The following is a 19,923-nucleotide window of genomic DNA, read 5'->3' as shown; positions in this document are numbered from 1 at the left end:
AGGCTTCACACAGCTCTGCGCCTGCATATGCAAATTAACCTCCATCTTTGTTGGGTTAATTTGCATACTCACTCTGATTGGCTGTGGGCATAGCAGAGTGATGGTTAATTTGCATTTTCTCTTTTATTAGGTAAGATACACACACACACACACACACACACACACACACTGAGTGACCAGGTTATTATGTGTTCAGAGAGCATCATAGTCTGGCCACTCAGTGTATATTCAATGGGAAACAAAAACTTCATGTCACTTGCTTTATTGTGATATTCACTTTATTGTGTGGTCTGTAACCAAACTCTCACTATCTCTCAGGTATACCTGTATTGTGATTGTATTTTTTAAACATCTTAGTGATATATATGAAATGATATGATGTCTTGGATTTGCTTCAAAATACCCCATGGTGTGTGGGAAAGGTATAGGTAGAGAAGGTTTCTTGATAATTCTTAAAGCTTATTAATGTATTCATGGTAAGAACATTCTGCAAGGCATCTAGCAATATGGACTATTGGACTTTTAAGAAATGTGCACAAAGCTTTGACTTGGGAATTTCTGTTAATTTATCATGAAATAATCAGACTAGGCAGAAAGCTCTATGTATAAGAATGTTCATCTTAGCATTATTTATTTTTTTTTTTTTTTTTTTTTTTGTTTTTTTTTTTTTTTTTTTTTTTTTTTTTCAATCATCTTAGCATTATTTATTTTCAGACGTTTATCACCCATGCATCCTGTAAGAAAAACAACGTTACTTTAACAAAATGAAATGGGAATCTCAGATGGATGAGAACATGAGATACAAACAAAACAAAATGGTGGCAGCTGAAGGGTGAAAACAGCTCAAAGGCCTCTTTCCTATTTGTGGTGCACTTCAGTGGAACAGCTGGGAGTCACCCCAATTCCCAATCTCTTCATTTCTGAATGGGGAATGAGAGTTCTGACTAGGCCACCTGATCCAAATATGCACCCGGTGCCCAGATTATTATGATCTCTGAGCGCATAATCACCTGGGCACTCAGTGTATATACTGTATATATATATATATGTGTGTATGTATATTTATATGTATATGTATATGTATTTATATGTATATGTATATTATACATATACTAGAGGCCCAGTGCACGGATTCGTGCACCATTGGGGTCCCTGGCTTGGCCTGCGCCCCCTCGCAAGCCCGGGCCCAGGCTGACCTGCCGCTGCCCTGGAAGCCCGAGAGGCTCCCCCCAGCTGCTCGGCAGCCTGACCGCTCCCGGGTGCCACAGCTGGCGGCACACAGAGCCACCGGGTGTTGTTTGTAAAGCGAACGCCATGGAAGCCCGGGAATCCCAGGAGCATCAGCCCGTGTTTCACACGCACAGACACCCACGTGCTCTTCCCGCGCACATTTTGCCCCCTCAGCCCCCCTCCCCGCCCCGCTCAGCCCCCCAACCCCCTGCCCCCTCCCCGCCCCGCCAGGCTCCGCAGCCGGCGCCGCAAACGCTCCGGGGGACAGACTCCGGGCGACCCTCCATCACCGCCCGGTGCGGCGGGTGTGAGGCAGCGCGGGCGGTTCAAGTCCAGGCCGTGCCCTCAGCCATTAACCCCGTGGCCCCGCGGGCCGGGCGTTCTCCCGGCAAAGGGGTCTCACATTTCTTCTCCCGGTTCCTGTGCCTTCCCCGCCCGCTGGACCGCACCTGGGACGGCGGCTGGCAGCTCGCGCCGTAAGCCGCCTCCGGGGCGGCCCCGGGGAGGAGCAGCCGACAGTCCGGGCGCGGAACGCTCTGACACCGCCTGCGGGGCCCGCAGCTGCACGCCCTGCGGGGGAGGCATGGCCGCCGCCCCGCCCGCAGCCTCCGCGCCCGGCGGCGGAACCTCACGCACGCGCAGCGAGCATGCGCACTAGCGGGCTGCTCGCCGTCCCGCCTCCGCCAGGCCCCGCCCCTGACGCCGCGGCCCCGGCTGGACGTCGGCCGCCTGGCCCCGCCCCGCGCACGCGCACAGGCGACTTCGTGTCCCGTGGTGCTCCGCGGCCGTCCGGTTCGTAGAGATGGCGGGAGTCCCCGCGCAGGGACGTTGCAGAGGATGCACCTCCCCCGGCTGCGCGTGCGGCGACCAGGGCACGTGGACCGAGCCCTCGCTCCTCAGCCAGCGGCTGTCGGAAGGCTCGCCCGGCCACGAGCTGCTGGAGAAGTGGACGAGCACGTGGGGCTCCCTGAGCGGGGCCGCGGCGGGGGCGGAGCGGACGCGGAGCGGGGAGGCGGCGGCCGCGCGGGACGAGGACCGGCCGCTCGTGTTCCTGTGCGCCGGCTGCCGGCGGCCGCTGGGCGACTCGCTGAGCTGGGTGGCCGGGCCGGAGGCCAGCTGCATCCTGCTGCGCAGTCAGTAGCGGGCCCTCCCCGGGGGCGCGCGGGGCGGCGGGGGGGCGCGCGGGGCGGCGGGTGCTCCGGGGCCGGTAAGAGCAGGGCGCCCAGGAGGGTGCGCTGCCCCGCCCCGTGCGCTCACGAGGGACAGTCCCTTCCTGTGGCCTCCCGGCCCGTCGTCCGTGCATCGGTCGCGGTTGAGTCAGCATCGTTGTGAGCATTCGTTAAAAACAAAAACAAACAAAAAACGAGATTCTCAGCATTTCGGTGTAGCCGCTCTGAGTCACTCCCCGCGGAAACCTGCGCGCCGTTCATTGGTACCGAGTCTGGCCGGCAGGTCTCTGGGACCTGGAGCCCTTCCGCTGCCCGCTGCCCGCTGCCTATGGGGGCGGTGGGGGGTCAGTGCCCGCTGACCTCCCGGGTGCATCCGCGGGCGCGGCCTCCGGTGTCGGACCACAGAGCGGACAGCACACAACGCCACCAGGGCTTGTTGTTTGTAAGCGAACTCGCAATGAAGCCCCGGGAATCCCGGGAGCATTGGGCCGTTAGAAGGCGTTCCCTGGTCTGGTTGCTTTCATAGTCTGTATTTAGGGGAGTGGTTCTGAATTGGTGTAAAAATGGCTATTCTTGGGCTTGTGGGCTTCAAGTTGAAGTTTCCTTCCTGGAGTAAAATACTGGGAAGAAGGAGGACACCAGGGCCCACAGTCACCGGAGCTTTCCGATGCCCGCGGTTGCCCGTAAGGACGCGGCAGGTCATTAACTGATTGCCAGTCCGGCCCTTTGCTCAGGGGCTGAGCATCGACCTAGGAACCAGGAGGTCAGGGCCCAGGCCCAGGCTGCGGGCTAGATCCCCAGTCGGGGGCGTGCAGGAGGCGGATCAAGGATGCTTTCTCATGGCTGATGTTTCTGTTTCTCTCTTCCTCTCTGAAATCAGTAAAAATATATTTTTTAAAAGGAACAGTAATTGCTGCGTCCCTTTTAGTTGTTAGACATAAGCCTAAGAACAGGCGTTTCCCATGGTCATTTATCGGGATCAGCCCTTTGATGGTTGAAATCGCATAGTGCAGAGCAGGCGTCCTCAAACCACGGCCCGCGGGCCACATGCGGGTGTTTTTGCCGTTTTGTTTTTTTACTTCAAAATAAGAAATGTGCAGTGTGCATAGGAATTTGTTCATAGTTTTTTTTTTTAAACTATAGTCCGGCCCTCCAACGGTCTGAGGGACAGTGAACTGGCCCCCTGTTTAAAACGTCTGAGGACCCCTGGTGCAGAGGGTGAAAGGAGAGGACTTACTCCTGACCCCGACACTGATGTAGCCCCCGATTTGTTCTCATCTAGACTTCCCTGGTAGCCCCAAACTGTTAAAAACACACCGGAGGTTATATTAACGTACATGTTAAGCATGTAGTTTTTTGGTCCACACACATGTTCTGAATATTCTTCCATATTGGTGTACACAGATATACTTCATGATTTCAGCAGATGCTGTATCCTTGCTGACAGCAGTTCAGCGTGGCAATGGCCCCTCGACTGTTGGGGTTTGAATCCTGGCCTGCTTCCTCGCTGTGTCTCCTTGGGCAAGTTACTTAGCCTCGCTGCCTCAGTTTTCTCCTCTGTAAAATGGGGATTTTACAAATTGATGTAATACCCCCCCCCCATGAAAGATAAAATGAACTCTTGGATTAACTTTCATTCCCTCCTGCCCCAGTGTGAGCAAGTTGAATTATTTTTACTTTGTCAGGATTTGTAGAGTGTGCATACTGTTCTGTAGCTGTAGCATCATCATTTAGCTTTTAAAAGAAATACTGATCGGAGGGAGGGAGGGAGGGAGAACATGGACTTGTTCTTTGCTTATTGGTGCGCTCATCGGTTGATTCTCTTCCAGGTGCCCTGACTGTGGGTGGAACCCACACCGTGTGGTGTCGGACGATGCTCTGACAGCCGAGCTGGGCCAGGGCGTCGCTGAGCTTTAATGTAGCGTTTATGTGAACTCGTTCCTCCAGTCCGGGACTCGCTCAATAGCAGGCGTGTGAACCGGGTCTGGCTCCTGAGTGTGGGTTTGGTCACAGGGCCCCACTTGCTCCTCCTCCTGAGGGACCTCCGGGCTGGCTGCTTGAAGTGTCTGTCGTCTCTGTGCGCGTCTCTGTGCGCGACGGCAGCCCGGCCGCGGGCAAGTCGGGGTCGTGCTTGCTGCTGTTGCGGGCCTGGGGCCGCGAGGACAGGCCCGGGGCCGGTGTGGCGAGGAGTGGAGTAAAGATCGGACTTGAGGAGGAAGGAAGGGGCCGACAGTCCAGCCGTGGGCTGTTGTTCGGAATCAGGATCTCCCGTCAGTGAGGCGTGTAAGCCGGCGCGGCGTGACCTAGATTTTAATGTGGAGGAAGCGATGGCGGGAGGCCTGAGCGTGGGAGTGGGGTGGGTCAGGGGCGCAGTGGTCCAGGAGGAGAGGAGGTTGGGGGCTGCAGGGAGAGCTGTGAGGTGCGATTGACAGGACTTGTCAGCATCGTGGATGTGGGGAGCAGGATGAGGACAAAGAATCAAGGATGACACCCCAGTTCTGGTTTGAGCGACTGGATGGATGGAGGTGGAATGCAGACTAGGAGGAGGTGAAACCAAGACTGTTTTGGCTCTTGTAGGTCGATATCCCCTCTTCACCTCCCACCCCTCCCCCACTCCCACTGGAGTGCCTGGACCTGGGTCCGCTGGGACCCCTGCGCAGTCACGGCCTCAGAGATTGTGGCCGGCGCCCTGAGGACACGCGGTGACGTGCAGAGGAACGGCCTGGGGATGGACGCCGTGGCGTCAGCATCTCCCTGGTTTTGATCCCAGTTTCACCGTGTCTGGCAGGTTCTCGGTCTTTGCATTGAGGTTCTAATTGTTCCATGTTTTACTGTCCATTGAGTTTTCCCTCTGACTTGATTCATTTTGTTCATTTGAGTGGTTTTCTGGAGAGGGAAGGAAATAACCCTTATTCTGCCATCCTCTTCCAAAAACCCAGGACATTGTTTTAAACCACCCGCCTGTGTGTGTGTGTGAGAGAGAGAGAGAGAGAGAGGGAGAGAGGGACTTGAGCTCTCATTTTTTCTGGTCCTCTGAGCTCTAACATAAAAGCTGAGTTAGAAGTTTCCTAAGTGTCTGTATCTGTTACAACAAACCACGTGAACGAGTCACTTCTTTTTCCTAGGTGTGTCCAGCAATGTCTCTGTGGATGCGGAGCAGGTACTGTCCAAACGGGAGAACGAGAATGGCTGGTGAGTGAGGCTGTTCCACGTGAATGTGGGGGTTAGAGAAGCCTTTGCTTCTCCAATAGGAATCCCTGATTATCACCAGTAAGATCGCCCTCCCCAGGGGTCGGTGTTAGTCGTAGGAATCCCTGATTGTCACCAGTACGATCGCCTGGGCCCTCCCCAGGGGTCGGTGTGAGTCTAGTGACCATTGGTTCTGGGTGACAGCGAGCTCCTTCGCTTTGCGGGGAGAGTGTTGTGTCTGAGGCACACGGGACGCTCCCTTTCCGGGTTGTGGGGCGGGTGCTGAGGAAATAGAAAATCAACACAGAGAAGATACCTGCATCCTGAGATCTCAGAGCCACGGCGCCTCAGCAGCGCCACCCACCTTTCCACGTTGGGGCACCCACGGAAGGTGCTACTGTCCCAGGGACACACACGCACACACGGACACACACACGCACACACGAGACACATGCACGCACACAGGCCTGTGGCAGGAAATAGACAAGGCTACGTGGGGCCAGAAATGACAGCACGGGGCCTCCTCCCCCGGAAGGGACCTGCGTCTCGGCACCCCCCCCCCCCCGCTGTGAGTGGCACCCTCAGCAAACCGCAGGGGCAGCCCTGCCTGTGTCAGGGTTTGCCGGAGCCTGTCCTGGTGTGTGTGAGAACATTAGGTGGCACGCAAGCCGTTAAACACGCTCACCGTCGTGTGTATTGTCAGTGCGTTTTAAAACACTGGTCTTTCATTTTTAGTAACGCTAGACTGTTGTAGCCAAATCCAGTACCCTTCGACTAAAGGTTATTGAAGGAGAATGAGATTCCCAGTGCAGGTGGCATATGGCTGCAACGAAAACATGTGCTCTGCTCGCAGGTGGTTAGACGTGGGAAGCCAGCCTGGGGTTCTCTCTCCTCCTGTATTCGGAGGAAGGCAGGCCTGGGGGGGAGGCAGGCCTGGGGGGAAGGCAGGCCTGGGGGGGAGGCAGGCCTGGGGGGGAGGCAGGCCTGGGGGGGAGGCAGGCCTGGGGTGGGGGGGGAAGGCAGGCCTGGGGTGGGTGGGGGAGGCAGGCCTGGGGGGAAGGCAGGCCTGGGGAGGTTGGGGCTTGGCTGAGGCCACAGGTCCCCTTGGTCACAGAGCCGGACGGTGCGCACACCCCTTCCTCTCCCTGCAGAGCCGCCCTCCTCTGCCCCCTCCCCACCCCCCCACGGGCCATGGTGCTGTTCCCTCCATTTCTGCCTCCTGTGCTCCAGCTGTGCTGCCAGGGTTTACTGTTGGTCATTGATGGACTCAGAGCCTTTATGTTCTGCCAGATGTGCCATTTGCTGTGAGCAGACAGTACCTGAGGGTAGCCACAGCGACAACACGTGCGATGAGCCGTGGGCGTGGCTCAGCTGGTTCTAGTCCTGGTCAGGGCACATGCCCAGCTTGTAGCTTTGACACCTGCTCAGGGTGTACTGCTTCCCTCCCCCTCCCCCTCTCCCTCTCCTTCTCTCTCCTTCTCTCTCTCTCTCTTTCTCTCTCTCTCTGCCTCCCTCTCCCTCTCCCTCCTCTCTCTCTAAAATCAGCTTTAGAAAACGTTAGTCCCTCTGGCTGAGGTCCGACTGCCTGGCTGGTTCTAGGCTGAGGGGCGTGTGCCCTTGTTGCCAGGAGCCTGGGGATGAGTGTCCTCCTCGAACACCTCCCGGGGGCTCCGCTGGGGGTGAGGCCTAGGCGGGGTCACTCAGCAGCCTCAGTGTCTCCATGTCTGGGTGTGAGCGGGGCTTCTGGGGCGGAGCCGCCTGGTCTGAGCGTCTCTCCCGCAGCGTCCTGGAGACCCTGCGCTGTGCGGGCTGCGCGCTGCCCCTCGGCCACGTCTACCGCTGCACGCCCGGCCACCTGGACTACAAGAGGGACCTGTTCTGCCTCGGCGTGGGCGCCACGGAGAGGTGGGTGCATGGCCACTGCCTGGCGAGGGCTCAGCGGCTCGTGAGCAGGCGGCGGCGAGCACCAGAGCCTCCACCTGTGGGGCGTGTGTCCCCGTCCCAGTTTCTGGCAGCGAAGCCGGGGACGGCGGGGGGGCTGAGGATCTGACGTGGATCTGTGCTGAGGGAGGGAGGGAGGGAGGACGAGGACGGCTGGGAAGGAGGGGGCTCTGGCCATGGGCTGGGCAGGATCGAGGAAGGGAAGCGTCCGTGGAAGGACGTGAGGGGCGGCCTCTGCACGGATCCCAGCGCGGACGCTGCTCTGGGCGGAACTTTAAGGCCGAGGAACCCGGTGTGTTCCAGAAGTGGGCGCCCTCTGTCGGGCACTTACCGCTTTGTGCATTCCTCAGGGCCACTCACCTGTCTGCCTCCCAGCAGCGGCTTAATGCCTCCTGCAGCCCCCGCCCTCCGTGCTGTTTTTAGACATTTTAGCAGCAGGGCTTCCAAGACCAGGCCGCCCTGATCCGATTGGAGGAGTGACAGGGAGGTTCCTGCAGGTGGTGACAGACTTCACTGCCTAAACCAGTGACGGGCAACCTTTTGAGCTCGGTGTGTCAAACTTCGCCAAAAAACTGAGCATAACTCGGGTAGTGTGTCACTTGGAGGAAAAAACATTATTTCGCAAACGTTTCATCCTCAGGAGCAGCAAATGTTTCATCCTCGGCATGCGGCCGCCTCAGCAGCTGCGTGTCATCAGAAATGGCTACGCGTGTCAGTGCTGACATATGTGTCATAGGTTCGCCATCACTGGCCTAAATGCCTCGGAGCCCGTGTTCTGGGAGCTCCTAGCCGCCCCCCTCACTGCTGAGAGCTTGTGGGGTTCCCAGCGCTGCTGCGGCTCCCGCTGGGCCAGCCCTGCTCTCAGCTTCTCTGGCCCAGGGAGCAGGTGGGGGCGGGGGTGGGGGCGGGGGGTCTGTGGGAGTTGCCAGGTTTGGGTCTCTAGCTTGACTCCACGGGTTACTATTCACTACGAGGCAGCGTGAGGGCACGCGCTCCCGGGGTCACACAGAGACTCGGCGACGGGTTTGAACTTAGTGTTCATGTTCTGCCGCCCAGTGGTTCCCATGGCGAAGGACGGCATGCTGGGATGTTCAGGAATGTCTGGGCCACTGCGTGGAGGACACGTGGTGGTGTGTAGGACAGCGTTCGGCATGGGGGCTGGTAACAAAAAAGCAGTGTGTTTACGTGGGACTGACGTGTAGGGTAACATACGTGGAATTTGAACATGGTTGGCTCACTCTAACGCCGCGTGTGCAGTTACGTCTTAGGGTCCTCTGAGAAGCGGATCGTGTCGGAAGACAAGGCGTTCGGTCTTGAGAGCAGAACTGAGATAGAGAACTCGCTGAGGCAGGTGAGTGCTCGCTCTCCGGACGCCGGTCGCAGGAGCCCCCCTCGGCGCGGCCTCTGCTCCAGGCGCCAGGAGGCTGCGTTCTGGGGACAGATTAAGCCAAAGCTCAAGCAAAAGAATAAGAAGGAAGCGGACTCGTGCCGAAGCCCGAGCAGCGGAGGTTCCGGGCGACCACGCTGTAGCACGCGTGCTCTGAGCCAGACGCGCTTCCAGGGCTCGGTGCTCGTGGCCGAGCAGCCACTTCTGCACGTGAACATCTCGGGGCCGGAGGCTAAGAGCTGCCGAGCCGCCCGTGTGGCTCGGGTTGATCACTGACCTCTGAACCAGGAGGTCACGGTTCGATTCCCGGTCAGGACACAGGCCCAGGTTGCAGGCTCAATCCCCATTGGGGGGCGTGCAGGAGGCAGCCGATTGATGTTTCTCTCCCTCTCCTTTTCTCTAAAAATAAGTAAAAGCATATTTTAAACAAAAGAAACCTTTAAAGAGCTGTCAAGAGGTTGAGAACTGTTAATAGGCTTATGTGTTATTTAAATAACATTTAGTTTAAATAATTTCATTAAATACACATGGACTATCCGTGTAATGCAAACCTTCAGCAGTTGCATTACTGACGTATGTTTTAGTCACTGAGCCGTGTCTGATTGTAACCGCATCGCGTGTGGTTTTAACTCTCCTCTCTCACTGCGATAGATGGAGGACGTTTTGAAAATCTTGCAGACGAAGCTGCGGGACGTGGAGACGAAGTTGTCCTTCGCCAGTTCCAAGTCCGAGCTGTGTCCCTAGTGCCCTGCGGCTCCCGGCCGGCCGAGGCGGCCGTTCCCGCTGCCACTTCCTGGACGGAGGGGTCCTCGCACGGGCACCGGAGAGTCCCTGTGGCTTGCTGTACGGCTCTGTCCGATGTGAAGAGATGACCGCTTCCCATCTTGTGTTGCTCGCTGGAAATAGAACCTGGGAGCTTTTGTTCTGATGAGAAACCGCCATGATTTCCGAACTGTTTTCTCCTTTGCATCAAGTCCATCTTCACTTTGTACTTAACGGCCTTTCCCCGTCGGCGCCGTGAGGAACACTGAGTATGGCGGGGCTTTCCGGCCGCCGCGCGCCGAGTCCTCTCTGAAACCCGCCCGAGCTCCGAGGAGCCGGCAGGACTGGAAACTGCCCGTGAGCCGAGCAGCACGTGCTCATTCGGAACCCTGTGCCCCTGCCCCTGCCCCCGGCCGCTTCCCGGAGGGAAGTGGTGTCTCCGAGGCCGGGTCGGGCGGTTCGTGTCCCCTTTTCCGGGATGTGAGACTTACAGGGAGCACGCGTGGCTGTCCGTCAGGAAGAGAAGAGAGATGAGAGCCTCGCTTCGGGAGGGATCGTGACGGAACTGGATGGTGGTGTGTGAGCTCAGACCCTGGGGCCATCCCTCCACTCCCTGCGCGTGGCGTGTGCTTGGCCTGCTCGGGGGTGAAGGTCACCCTCTGTCTGGGGGTTCGGGTGTGGGAACTCACCTCAGCTGCCCAGCAGCTCCCTGATGGTTTCCGAGACCACGTCAAGCTGTCACAAAAGTCCCAAGTGGGACGGGCCGGCCACTCACCGCTCCCGCTTCCTGCTGACCGTGGTCCGTAGCCTCAGGGTGTGAAGTGAGCGGGCCCTCTGCCCTCACATGTCTCGGGCGCTGGTGGCACCTGCGCGGAAGTGCGTCTGACGGGGGGAGAGCATCTCACAGCAAGACCGGCCTGCTTCCCGGGCGGGGCCGCCGCTCCCGCAGTCCCTTCCTGGCCGTCCCGAGAGGCACGCTCCCTTCCTCGGTGTTCACGTGTGACCACGGCCACTTGAGGGTGATGCCTTGTCTCCGTTCCTCGTGACTGCGTGTGGGGCCTGTCCCCGGCCACCAGGCCCGGCACCCCCTGCCCGTGAGTCCGCGTCCCCAGGACCCGCTGGAGCGAGACGGGAGGTGCTCCCTGCGCTCCGGGGAGAGGCTGGGAGGCCGAGCAGCCAGTGCGTGGCCTCGGCTGTAAGTGCGTGTGAAGACGTCCACGCTCTTGTCCACGAGTGGGTTCTGCCTCCTCCACAAACTTCATAAGTTTCCACGCTCAGGTGCCGCGTGGGCATTGCTCTGCCGTCCGTGGGCACGCACCAGCGGGCACCAGGTGGGCAGCACGGGGCCTCCTTGTGGGGGGGGGGCAGGCGGGCCGTGTGACTTGGGAGAGGGAGCCACGGGAGAAGCGCCCTCAGCCTGGTTCTCGGGCAGGAGCCCAGCTCCCGGCCTGATGCCCCACGTGGCCTTGGGCAGGTCACTGCACCCCTGGAGCCTGTCCTTCCCGGGGGGCAGGGTGTGGCCTCCGGCCCAGGCCCAGGGGATTGGATGATGCTTCCGACGCAGCTGCAGCCCCTCTTGTCGACCGTTTCCCTTTCCAGGGTTTCGGTTAACCTGGGTCCGAAAGTATTAAATGGAAAATTCCAGAAATAAACCATCTATACGTTTAACTTGCCTGCTGTCTGAGCAGCGTGATGGAGTCTCGTCCTGCCCGGACGTGACCCGTCTCCACACTGGACGCCCGGCCCGTCGGTCACTCGGTGGCCATCTCGGTGACCAGTCGGGCTCTCGGGGTGTCGCCGTGCTTGTGTCCCAGGCACCCTCGTTCCACCGAAGAACGAGCCCAGTACAAGGGCGGTGATGCTGCGCCCCGACGCACCCGAGGAGCTGGGCGGTGTGTGCTTGGCTCGTACCCTCAGCGTAAAACATCGGAAGCGCTTCTGCGTCGGCCATTTCTGTAACCTGGCGGTCAGGGACTGCCTTGGGCGAAATATCTATTGAAAACCGGTCACGGGACGATGTGTGAGGCTCACAGGTCAGTGGCTGACAGCTGTTTTCTCGTCAGAAGTTCAGGCAGGAGAGGTCTCGCCACTCGCTCCGCCGCTGCCGGTGTGCGGCGCTGAGGGCCGGGGGCGCGTTGTCGGGCGCTGAGGGCCGGTTGGTGGTTGGTAGCTTCCCGTTCGCCGTGAGGAGCGTTTACACCAGAGGAAGCAGCAGCTACGGCAGGACTCCCCGCAGCCCCGCCGCTCATGGCTCTGTGCCGCACCCCCCTCCACACGCCTCCAACACCCAGCGTACCACGTCCTAACCTCATCGGATCCAAAGCAGCAAGCCGTGTCTTAGCTTCAGTGATGCAGCCACGATCTGTTCCTCCTCTGGGGGGAGCACAGCACTGCGGCTGGCCCTCGGGATCCGCGGGGGCTTGTTGGGGGGAGCCCTCGCTATCTGCAGGGGCTGGTTGGGGGGAGCCCTTGCTATCTGCAGGGGCTGGTTGTGGGGAGCCCTTGGGATCCGCGGGGGCTTGTTGGGGGGAGCCCTCGGAATCCGCAGGGGCTGGTTGGGGGGAGCCCTCGGGATCCGCGGGGCTGGTTCCGGGGAGCCCTCGCTATCCGCGGGGGCTGGTTCCGGGGAGCCCTCGCTATCCATGGGGGCTGGTTGGGGGCGCCCGTTCAGCTGTGCGCAGGGAGGCTGGGCAGTGCGTGGCGTGAGCTGATTCCGTGGTCGGGAAGCCACGAAAGGAATGAGGGGCGCGGGGAAGCAGGAAGCAGCTCCGTCCTGGGACTGAGGTCCTGATGGACGGGAGGAGGCGGGAGGCGGGCGTCTCTCGGGGCCCTTTCCTGGGGGAGGCCCTCAGGCCAAGGAGACTCAGTTCTCAGGTCCCCGGCGCCTGGGTGGGAAGGAAGGCACCCGGCCCTGGGGAATGGGGATCTGACGGGGCGGCCGGCCACCCACAGGGCGGGGCCCGCCTTCAGCCCCAGGGGACCCCCAGGTGGGCATGGGGGGGCGGTAGGGACCCAGGCCCCGCCCGCAGGCTGAGTCACCAACACCCCCAGGTGGTCCCCGGGGGGCGGTCTCCTGGGAGAGGCTGGTGTGGGGGCAGACACACCCCTGGGCTCATTCCTCCCACTCGTCCTCGGCGCCTGACCCCGCACGGGTGCTGTCGGGCCCTGAGCTGGGTGCTTCCTCTCAGTCCACAAGGGGCCGCGACTCACCAGGGAACACGGGCCAGCAGCTGCCTCACCTCAGCTGGAGTCTGTCCCCTCCTCTGTGACCAAGCTCCTTCATTAAAGTGACGGCCAAGGCCGCCCGCACCCCCGCCAGGTGACCTGCACCCCCCTCAGGGCTGCCCACACCCCCCCTCCCCCCGCCCCCCTCCCGCCAGGCTTCCGCACCATGAGAGAGGCTCGGCGGGAAGCACCGCCCACATTCGCTGCTGCCGAACGGCCGGTGGCAGGGGCCGGGGGTGGCTCTGAGCACACGCGTGCGTTCCTGTCGCTGCTCCCGTCGCCTCGCTCTGTGGCCTCTCAGCTGTCCCCCGCGCCGTTCCCCGCGCAGCAGCCCTGAGCAAAGCCCTGGCCGCCAGCGCTCTGTCCATCCTCAGGGCGAGCAGCGGCCCGTGATGCCAGTTTCCAAGGCAACCGCCGCGGTCTCCACGAGAAGGGAAACCTGGGAGAATCTCCCGACCTGGCGCACCCACCGTGAGCGAGGAGCCGCGGGTCAGCCCGGCTGCTGCCTCCTCTGAGGACACGTCTTCGCCGTTCGTTTCTCCGCTGGGACACGGGGTTTGAGCGGAGCGGCTCGTGGCCAGTTAACAGCCGTTCCAACGCACACAGCGCCGGTCTGCGAACGCCGATGACCTCGCACTGATGAAGGATTAAGAGTCACGCCCGGCCGGAGGGGCTCAGGGGTTGAGCATCGACCTATGAACCAGGAGATCGGGGTTGGATTCCCGGTCAGGGCACAGGTCTGGGTTGCGGGCTCGATCCCGTGTGGGGCGTGCAGGAGGCAGCTGAGCAATGTCTCTCTCCTCACTGATGTTTCTCTCTCTCTCTCCCCCTCCCTCTCCCTTCTCTCTGCTGCCAGACACAATGACTGTCAGACAACAATGGCTTTGGGAAGGGAGTCTGGGGAAATACTTCCATCAAGAATTCTGCAGCCGGAATGAACCCGGCACAACCCCCCCCCCCCCCCCCCCAGAACCTGTCACCGTGCGTCACCCGTCCGCCCAGGAAGCCAGGACCAAGCAGCGCTCAGCACCCGGGAGGGCCTGGGCCTTCCTCCCTGCGGAGCTCGCTCTCTGGCCACGGGTCCGGCCACAGCGCACATCCCTGCTGGTCGTGGTGGGCGGGCCCTCCTCCTGCTGGAGACGCCCCAAGGGCGGGCCTCCCCTCTGCCCGGGGGGCACCTGTGAGTGGGTGCTCACCGCGTGGGGTGGCTGTGCTGCGTGGCTGACGGACAGGTCGCCGCGGGGGCTGACCGTGTTGTGAGGACTGTGGCCTTGGATGAAGTTTGGCCTCAGGGCGTGATTCTCCCAGCTTGATGCGATGTGATCGGACTTGATGCGGTGTGATCGGACTTGATGCGATGTGATCGGACTTGATGCGGTGTGATCGGACTTGATGCGGGGGTGGGGAGGGGGGCTGCCTGGACGCTGGGCCGTTGTCTGCCTGGTGGCTCCTCAGGCCCTGAATGCTGAGACTGGTAATGACCTCTGACCTCTGGCTGCCGGGTGCGTGACAGGTGACTGCTCCCTCCTTCCAAGGGGCGCCCTCTGAGGGGACTCTGGGAGTTTGCAGGATTGGAGGCCTGAGATGGGGACGAGGGCGGTGGGATTGGGGGAGGGGAGAAGGGCCCCCCTCTCCCCATAATGGATGGCTTGACCCCTCTCCAGGGGTGGGGGGGGCAGGAGGCCAAGGGGGTGATCAGGGACCCGGAGGCCGCAGCAGGTCCCGGTAAGGGTGGAGGCTGGTCTCTGCCCTTCGCCCTGGGCCCCAGCAGGACCGGCTACGCTCTGAGTTGGGGTGCGGAGCCGACATGAAGGAGGCCCCGTGCGGGGACCCGAGGGGAGTTGTCCCCGGCGGAGGCAACACCGGGAGATGCAGGCCTGGGCAGGGGCGGGGGCGGCCACAGCCTCTCGGACGGTGAGCAGGCCGGGTGTGCAGGGGGGCGGGGAGGGGGACAGGAGGCCATCGCACACGGGGGGCATCCCTGGCCCCCACGACCTGGCAACTGGAATCCAAAGGAGCGTCACCCCCTCCCACAGCCTCTGAGGGCGCCACGGCAGCCAGCGCCCCGGGACGGAGGCCCGCACTGACACGGGAAGGAGGGTTATCGCCGGGGAACGGGCTCGGGGGCACGCGGGGGCCAGGGGAGCCCGTGGGGATTCAGGTCCAAGTGCGGAGGCCCGAGCCCAGGAGCTCGGTGTCGGGGAGACGGTGGGCGCCCCAGCTCCGCGGGGACAGGACGGCCCCTCCGCCGTCCGGTAAGGCCCTCGCCGACCCAGGGCGCCTGCCAGCATCAGGGAGGTTCACCTCACTCCGGCTCCCGATTGGAAGGTTCCAGAGACACCTTAGCAGACACCCCGAAATGGCGCCAGGAAGCTGTGCCCGCGCTTGGCACGTGTGGCGAAGGCGTTGGCCGTGTCGCGTTGCCCGGGGGCGGGGCGCTGGCTCTGAGCAGCACAGACCCGCAGGCCGGGCACGGGGGGGAGGGGGGGTAGAGGGGCAGGCAGCGGGGCTGTGGGGAGGCAGCGGGAAGCCAGGTGCTGGGTGGGCGGCTGGGACCAGTTCCCTCCCCACGCGCCGGTGACTGGCCCGGGACAGCGGCTTCTCAGGGAGACCTGAGGGCCCCCATGCCCGACGGCTGCTCCCCAAGAGCTCGTGTGAAAGGGACCCGTCGCCCTGGAGGTGGTTGTCGGGGGGAAGGGGAGGATAATCCTGCGGAGTACGGTTTGGATTCCACCGGCTGGGAAGTGCGGGGTGAGCAGGTGCCCGGGGCTGGGAAGACCCCTGAGGCAGCTCCGCCCCGAACCCGTCCCCCTGCCGGCACCTGGCAAAGGCTTCGGCTTCAGATCCTTGCTTTCAGGGGATCTGACCTTTTGTTTTGTTTGTTTTTAAATATATTTTTATTGATTTTAGGGAGGGAGAGAGAAATAGAAACATCAGTGATGAGAATCATGGATCGGCTGCCTCCTGCACACCCCACACAGGGATCGAGCCCACAACCCGGGCCTGTGCCCTGACCGGGAATCGCACCCGGGACCCTTCAGTCCACAGGCCGACGCTCTATCCACTGAGCCACACCAGCCGGGGCAAGAGGACCTGATCTTTTGTACCAAGAAGCCTCATCTTCCGGGGTCGGGAAGGCGGGGCTCCTGACGGGCACAAACGTGCAACTTTGCCCACCGCTCTGCCTCTTCCAAAGGCAGTCGACACGGGTGCCTGCCCGTCCCTAGAATCGCGACAAAACCGGATGGGACGTTGGGGCCCGTGACCTGAGAGACGGCGGCCCGGTCTCTGGGAAGGCAGCGTGAGGGCGCCCGCGGGTGCGGGAAGGCGGGCTCGGACCGGCTGTGCCCAGGCACCGTGTTCCGGATCCCCTCCCTCTGCTCTCGGCCAGCTCTGCCTACGAGGAGCCGCCGGGGCTCGCCCCGCCGCAGGGCCGGTGCGGTGAGCGGGGCACAGGGAGACTCCTGAGACAGAGGAGGAGGCAGGGCCGGCTCAGCGTCCCAGGAGCCGCGTGCAGTCGGCGTCGCTTACAGCTCGGCCCTTTGGGGTCTGCCTGCAGGCCTCTCTGAGCCTCCACACGGGAGCTCGCTCCAGGGGCATTTCCTGCCGGATGGTGTGAAATCGGCCGGGGGCTGGGCGCTTGGCACGCCTGCTGCCTCACCCCGTCCTGGGCCGGGCACACATCGCCAGCCGATCTCAGCGGCTGCTCCTTTCAGCCGCCCCCTCGGACCTGCACCACAGGTCAGCTCTGCCCGCCGATCAGAGTGGAGCCGGCCCCGGCCCGGCGTGGCCGCTGCTCCAGCCGCTAGTCACGGGCTCAGCGAGCGTTTGTAGTTCGTGTTTCTGGGAAATGTCACACGGCGGCGCTCGTGCTGATGGAAAGTGACAGCTGGCTTTCACCCAGGCCTCGCTCTGCACCAGGCCCTGGCGAAGCGCCTCACGGATGTTCTCTTACTTTTCACGACAACCTTGCACGGATGCACAGATGTTCTCACCTTACGGCGAGGGCGGGGGAGGTTAGGGACGGGCCTGAGAGCTCCCGCCCCGGCCACCTACCTTCTGATCGCTCTGCCTTAATCTCTCTGCCTGGCCTCCTGTTACTTGTTGTTGTTTATATTTTTTATTGATTTCAGAGAAGAAGGGAGAGGAAGAGAGAAACATCAGTGATGAGACAGAATCACTGATCAGATGCCTCCTGCACGCCCCCCACTGGGGATGGAGCCCACAACCCGGGCCTGTGCCCTGACGGGGAATCGAACCCTGACCTCCTGGTTCATAGGTCGACGCTCAACCCCTGAGCCACGCCGGGCGGGGAAAATGCCTTTATTTCTGTCTCATAAAAGTGAGAAAGACTCTGGGGTGGATTTCTGTGTCGGCATTTGTTTTCTTAGCACTCGGACGTCACGTTGGCCTGTCTGCTCCGGTGCCATAACCGAATATCGCCGACCGGTGGCTTGGGCGTTCCTCCTGGTTCTGAGGCTGGAGCCTGAGCTCGAGGCGCCGGCCATTCCAGGCCGGGGCTCCCCTCCTCCCGCTGTGCCCTCGCCTGGCAGAACCGGCTCCCAGCCTGTCTTCTCTCTAAGGGCTCTGGCCACCTGTGGGGGCTGCACCCCGGGAACTAGTCCTCCGTAGGTCCCTCCCAGCACCCACACCGGATCGGGGCTGGAGCCTGTGAACCGGGGCCGGGACCATCCACTCAGCCGCGGCCCGTGGCCTCTGTCTCCCTGCTTTTTGCTGAGATGTTCGGGTTTTGTGTGTGTTTTTCTTTGCTCCTTGAAAGGTAATGTGTTCCCCTCAGGCCGTTTGAGAGACTTTCGGCCTTGCCCTCGCTTCAGCGAATGAACGCGAGGTGCCGAGGTGCGACGCTCCTTCCGTCGGTTCCTCCTGGGGTTCGTGGCGCTTCTGGATCTGCGGTTGGATGTCTTTAATTCATTCCCCCACGTCCCCAGCCATGTACTGTGCAAGTGCATGTACATTCGCTCTTGTACCACGTGCCACATAACACATATATTATGTTCGATCCTTTGTGCTCTGTGCAAAGTCAGGGTGCGTTCTCCTGACCTGCCGTTTAGCTCCCCAGCCTCAGCGGAGCGCTGTCCACCAGCGACAGAACTCATCACAGTGTTCCCACGTGGCGGCCTGTTCCCTCCGTCGCGGAAAGACGGCCTCTTTTGAGCCTCTAGGTTTTAATCTAGAAACGTTCCCTCTTAAAAGTCTCGAAATGCTTTGCCACCTAACCTTCCCTGCGCCCAACGGTGGCCTCAAACGCCTTTGGGCGGCCATGGGCGCGCCTCTCTGGGCCGTGCGGGCGGCGGGCGCCACGGGGAGGAAGGAGGCCGTCCTTCAGCGTCCCCCTGTGCGCCTGACCCGGGGGGGACCTCCGCTCCCTGGCTCCTGGGACGCAGGGTGGGCGGAGCAGCCACGTGTGGGTGCGGATAAGGAAAGGAAGGCAAGGTCACAACCTCGGCGGATTGACCTGCTGGACTCGAGGCCGCCAGGGTCCTGGTGGAACCGGGCGCGAGGGTCAGTGTCCCGGTGCTGTGAGCATCCTCTTCCTCTCGGTGGTTTCCAAGGCGACGGGGAGGAGCCGGGCGGGAGGATGGACGATGTGAGTCAGAGAGGAGGGTCCAGCAGGGAAACGGGCGACTTGCTGGTCAGAGGACCTGTCGCCTCGGGGCTCTGTCCTCGCAGCGGAGAAGGGGAGCGGGAACCTGGCGTGGCCTCACTCCACTGCAGCCAGCTGGTGGCCGGCCCGGTCTCCACGCCGCTCCGCGCGGAGCTGCTCAGAGGGGCAAAGGGCACGGGGGTGAATGTGCGTCTGCTGAGCTGACAGCTGGCCGCGCCTCTGAGGGACCTTCCCATGAGGCTGCGCTTGCATCTTGTTTGCAAAATGTCCGGCGGGCTTGGCTGGGCTTCTGGCCCATTAACTGACCCAGAGACTGAGATCCGGCCGCGCTTCGCTCGCTTCCAGACATCCTCAGCCGTGGGTCCAACAAGGTGCGTCACCAGCAGGAAGACACGTCCAGGAGGGCTGGCCCTGCGCCTGGCCTCGCCGAGGAGTGAGAGGAGGCCACGTTTTCAGTCCCCCTTGGAGATTAACACGTGCCTTTCCATGTTCATTCATTCACTCATTCATTCATTCATTCATTCCTTATTATTAAATACTAGTGACCCGGTGCATGGATTCGTGCACATTGAAAGGAAATTAATTAGAAGGTGGCCCGTGCGGTGGGATTGGGCAGGATGGGCCAGGCATGCCCTGGAGCCAACCTCCCGTGGTTCCTTCCCGGCCGGCCGCACCTGGGGCGGCGCCAGGGCTCAAAGGGCGTCTGCGGAGTGAGTGGGGTCCCTCCGGCAGGGGGGTCCCTCGGCCTGGCCTGAGGGAATCGGGCTGAAACTGGCTCTCCGACATCCCCCGAGGGGTCCCGGAGTGAGAGAGGGCACTCTGCAAAGTTGCCGTCGTACAGGGTGTGGAACACAAGCACAAGTGTGCAGTGACCAGATTCGGGCCGACAGCGCCCCAGCAGCAACATCACCCACGGCCGAAGGTGGAATCACGTGGCCCTGCAAGGAATCGGGCTCCCTCCTCTCTGGTTCCGGTTGTGTCACCTGAGAGCCACTGCCAAGTCACCGCAGCTCGGCAGCTCCTGCGTTGAGTGTCTGCCCCCTGGTGGTCAGTGCACGTCATAGCAATCAGTCAGATGGACATGTAGCATGTGAGCCTTTTATATGTAGAGATGGGTAATCGCCAGGCACTGCACCAGGTGTGGCAGACACAGTGAATGAGGCATTGACAGTCTGGCTGGAGAGTGGGCGGGAAGTAGCGTTACCATGGTGACCAGTGCATCATAGAGCGTGCCTGGTGCAGAGTGGGAGGGTGGATTCTCCCGAATGGGCCAGAGAGGCCTGTTTCAGAGTCGGGGTGAAGCTGGGGGAGCCTACAGCAGACCCCTCTCCGCCCGGCGCTGCTGCCCGGAGCAGAGCGGTGTTCTGAGCACAGAGACAGCACCCGTGAACACA

General features: G+C 61.4%; 1 protein-coding gene across 1 annotated transcript; it reads left to right on the top strand.

Moving 5' to 3' along the window:
- The first annotated feature begins 2,032 nt into the window (after nucleotides 1-2,032).
- MIS18A (MIS18 kinetochore protein A) lies at nucleotides 2,033-10,087 on the top strand. Its single transcript, XM_054713386.1, has 5 exons — nucleotides 2,033-2,363; nucleotides 5,525-5,591; nucleotides 7,371-7,493; nucleotides 8,787-8,880; nucleotides 9,568-10,087. The coding sequence occupies exons 1-5, from the start codon at nucleotides 2,033-2,035 to the stop codon at nucleotides 9,658-9,660; spliced, it is 708 nt and encodes a 235-aa protein (XP_054569361.1). The 3' UTR covers nucleotides 9,661-10,087.
- Nucleotides 10,088-19,923: the final 9,836 nt, after the last annotated feature.

The sequence above is a fragment of the Eptesicus fuscus genome, chromosome 3 (genome assembly GCF_027574615.1).
Source record: "Eptesicus fuscus isolate TK198812 chromosome 3, DD_ASM_mEF_20220401, whole genome shotgun sequence".
Classification (NCBI taxonomy): Eukaryota; Metazoa; Chordata; class Mammalia; order Chiroptera; family Vespertilionidae; genus Eptesicus; species Eptesicus fuscus.
Note: the sequence above shows the minus strand (reverse complement) of the source record. Positions and strands in the feature narration are given on the sequence as shown.

Coding starts and splice junctions, on each gene's coding strand:
- MIS18A (XM_054713386.1), top strand. CDS start 2,033: ATGGCGGGAGTCCCCGCGCAGGGACGTTGCAGAGGATGCACCTCCCCC. Junction 5,592..7,370: donor CGGGAGAACGAGAATGGCTG/GTGAGTGAGGCT, acceptor TCTCTCCCGCAG/CGTCCTGGAGACCCTGCGCT. Junction 8,881..9,567: donor TAGAGAACTCGCTGAGGCAG/GTGAGTGCTCGC, acceptor TCACTGCGATAG/ATGGAGGACGTTTTGAAAAT.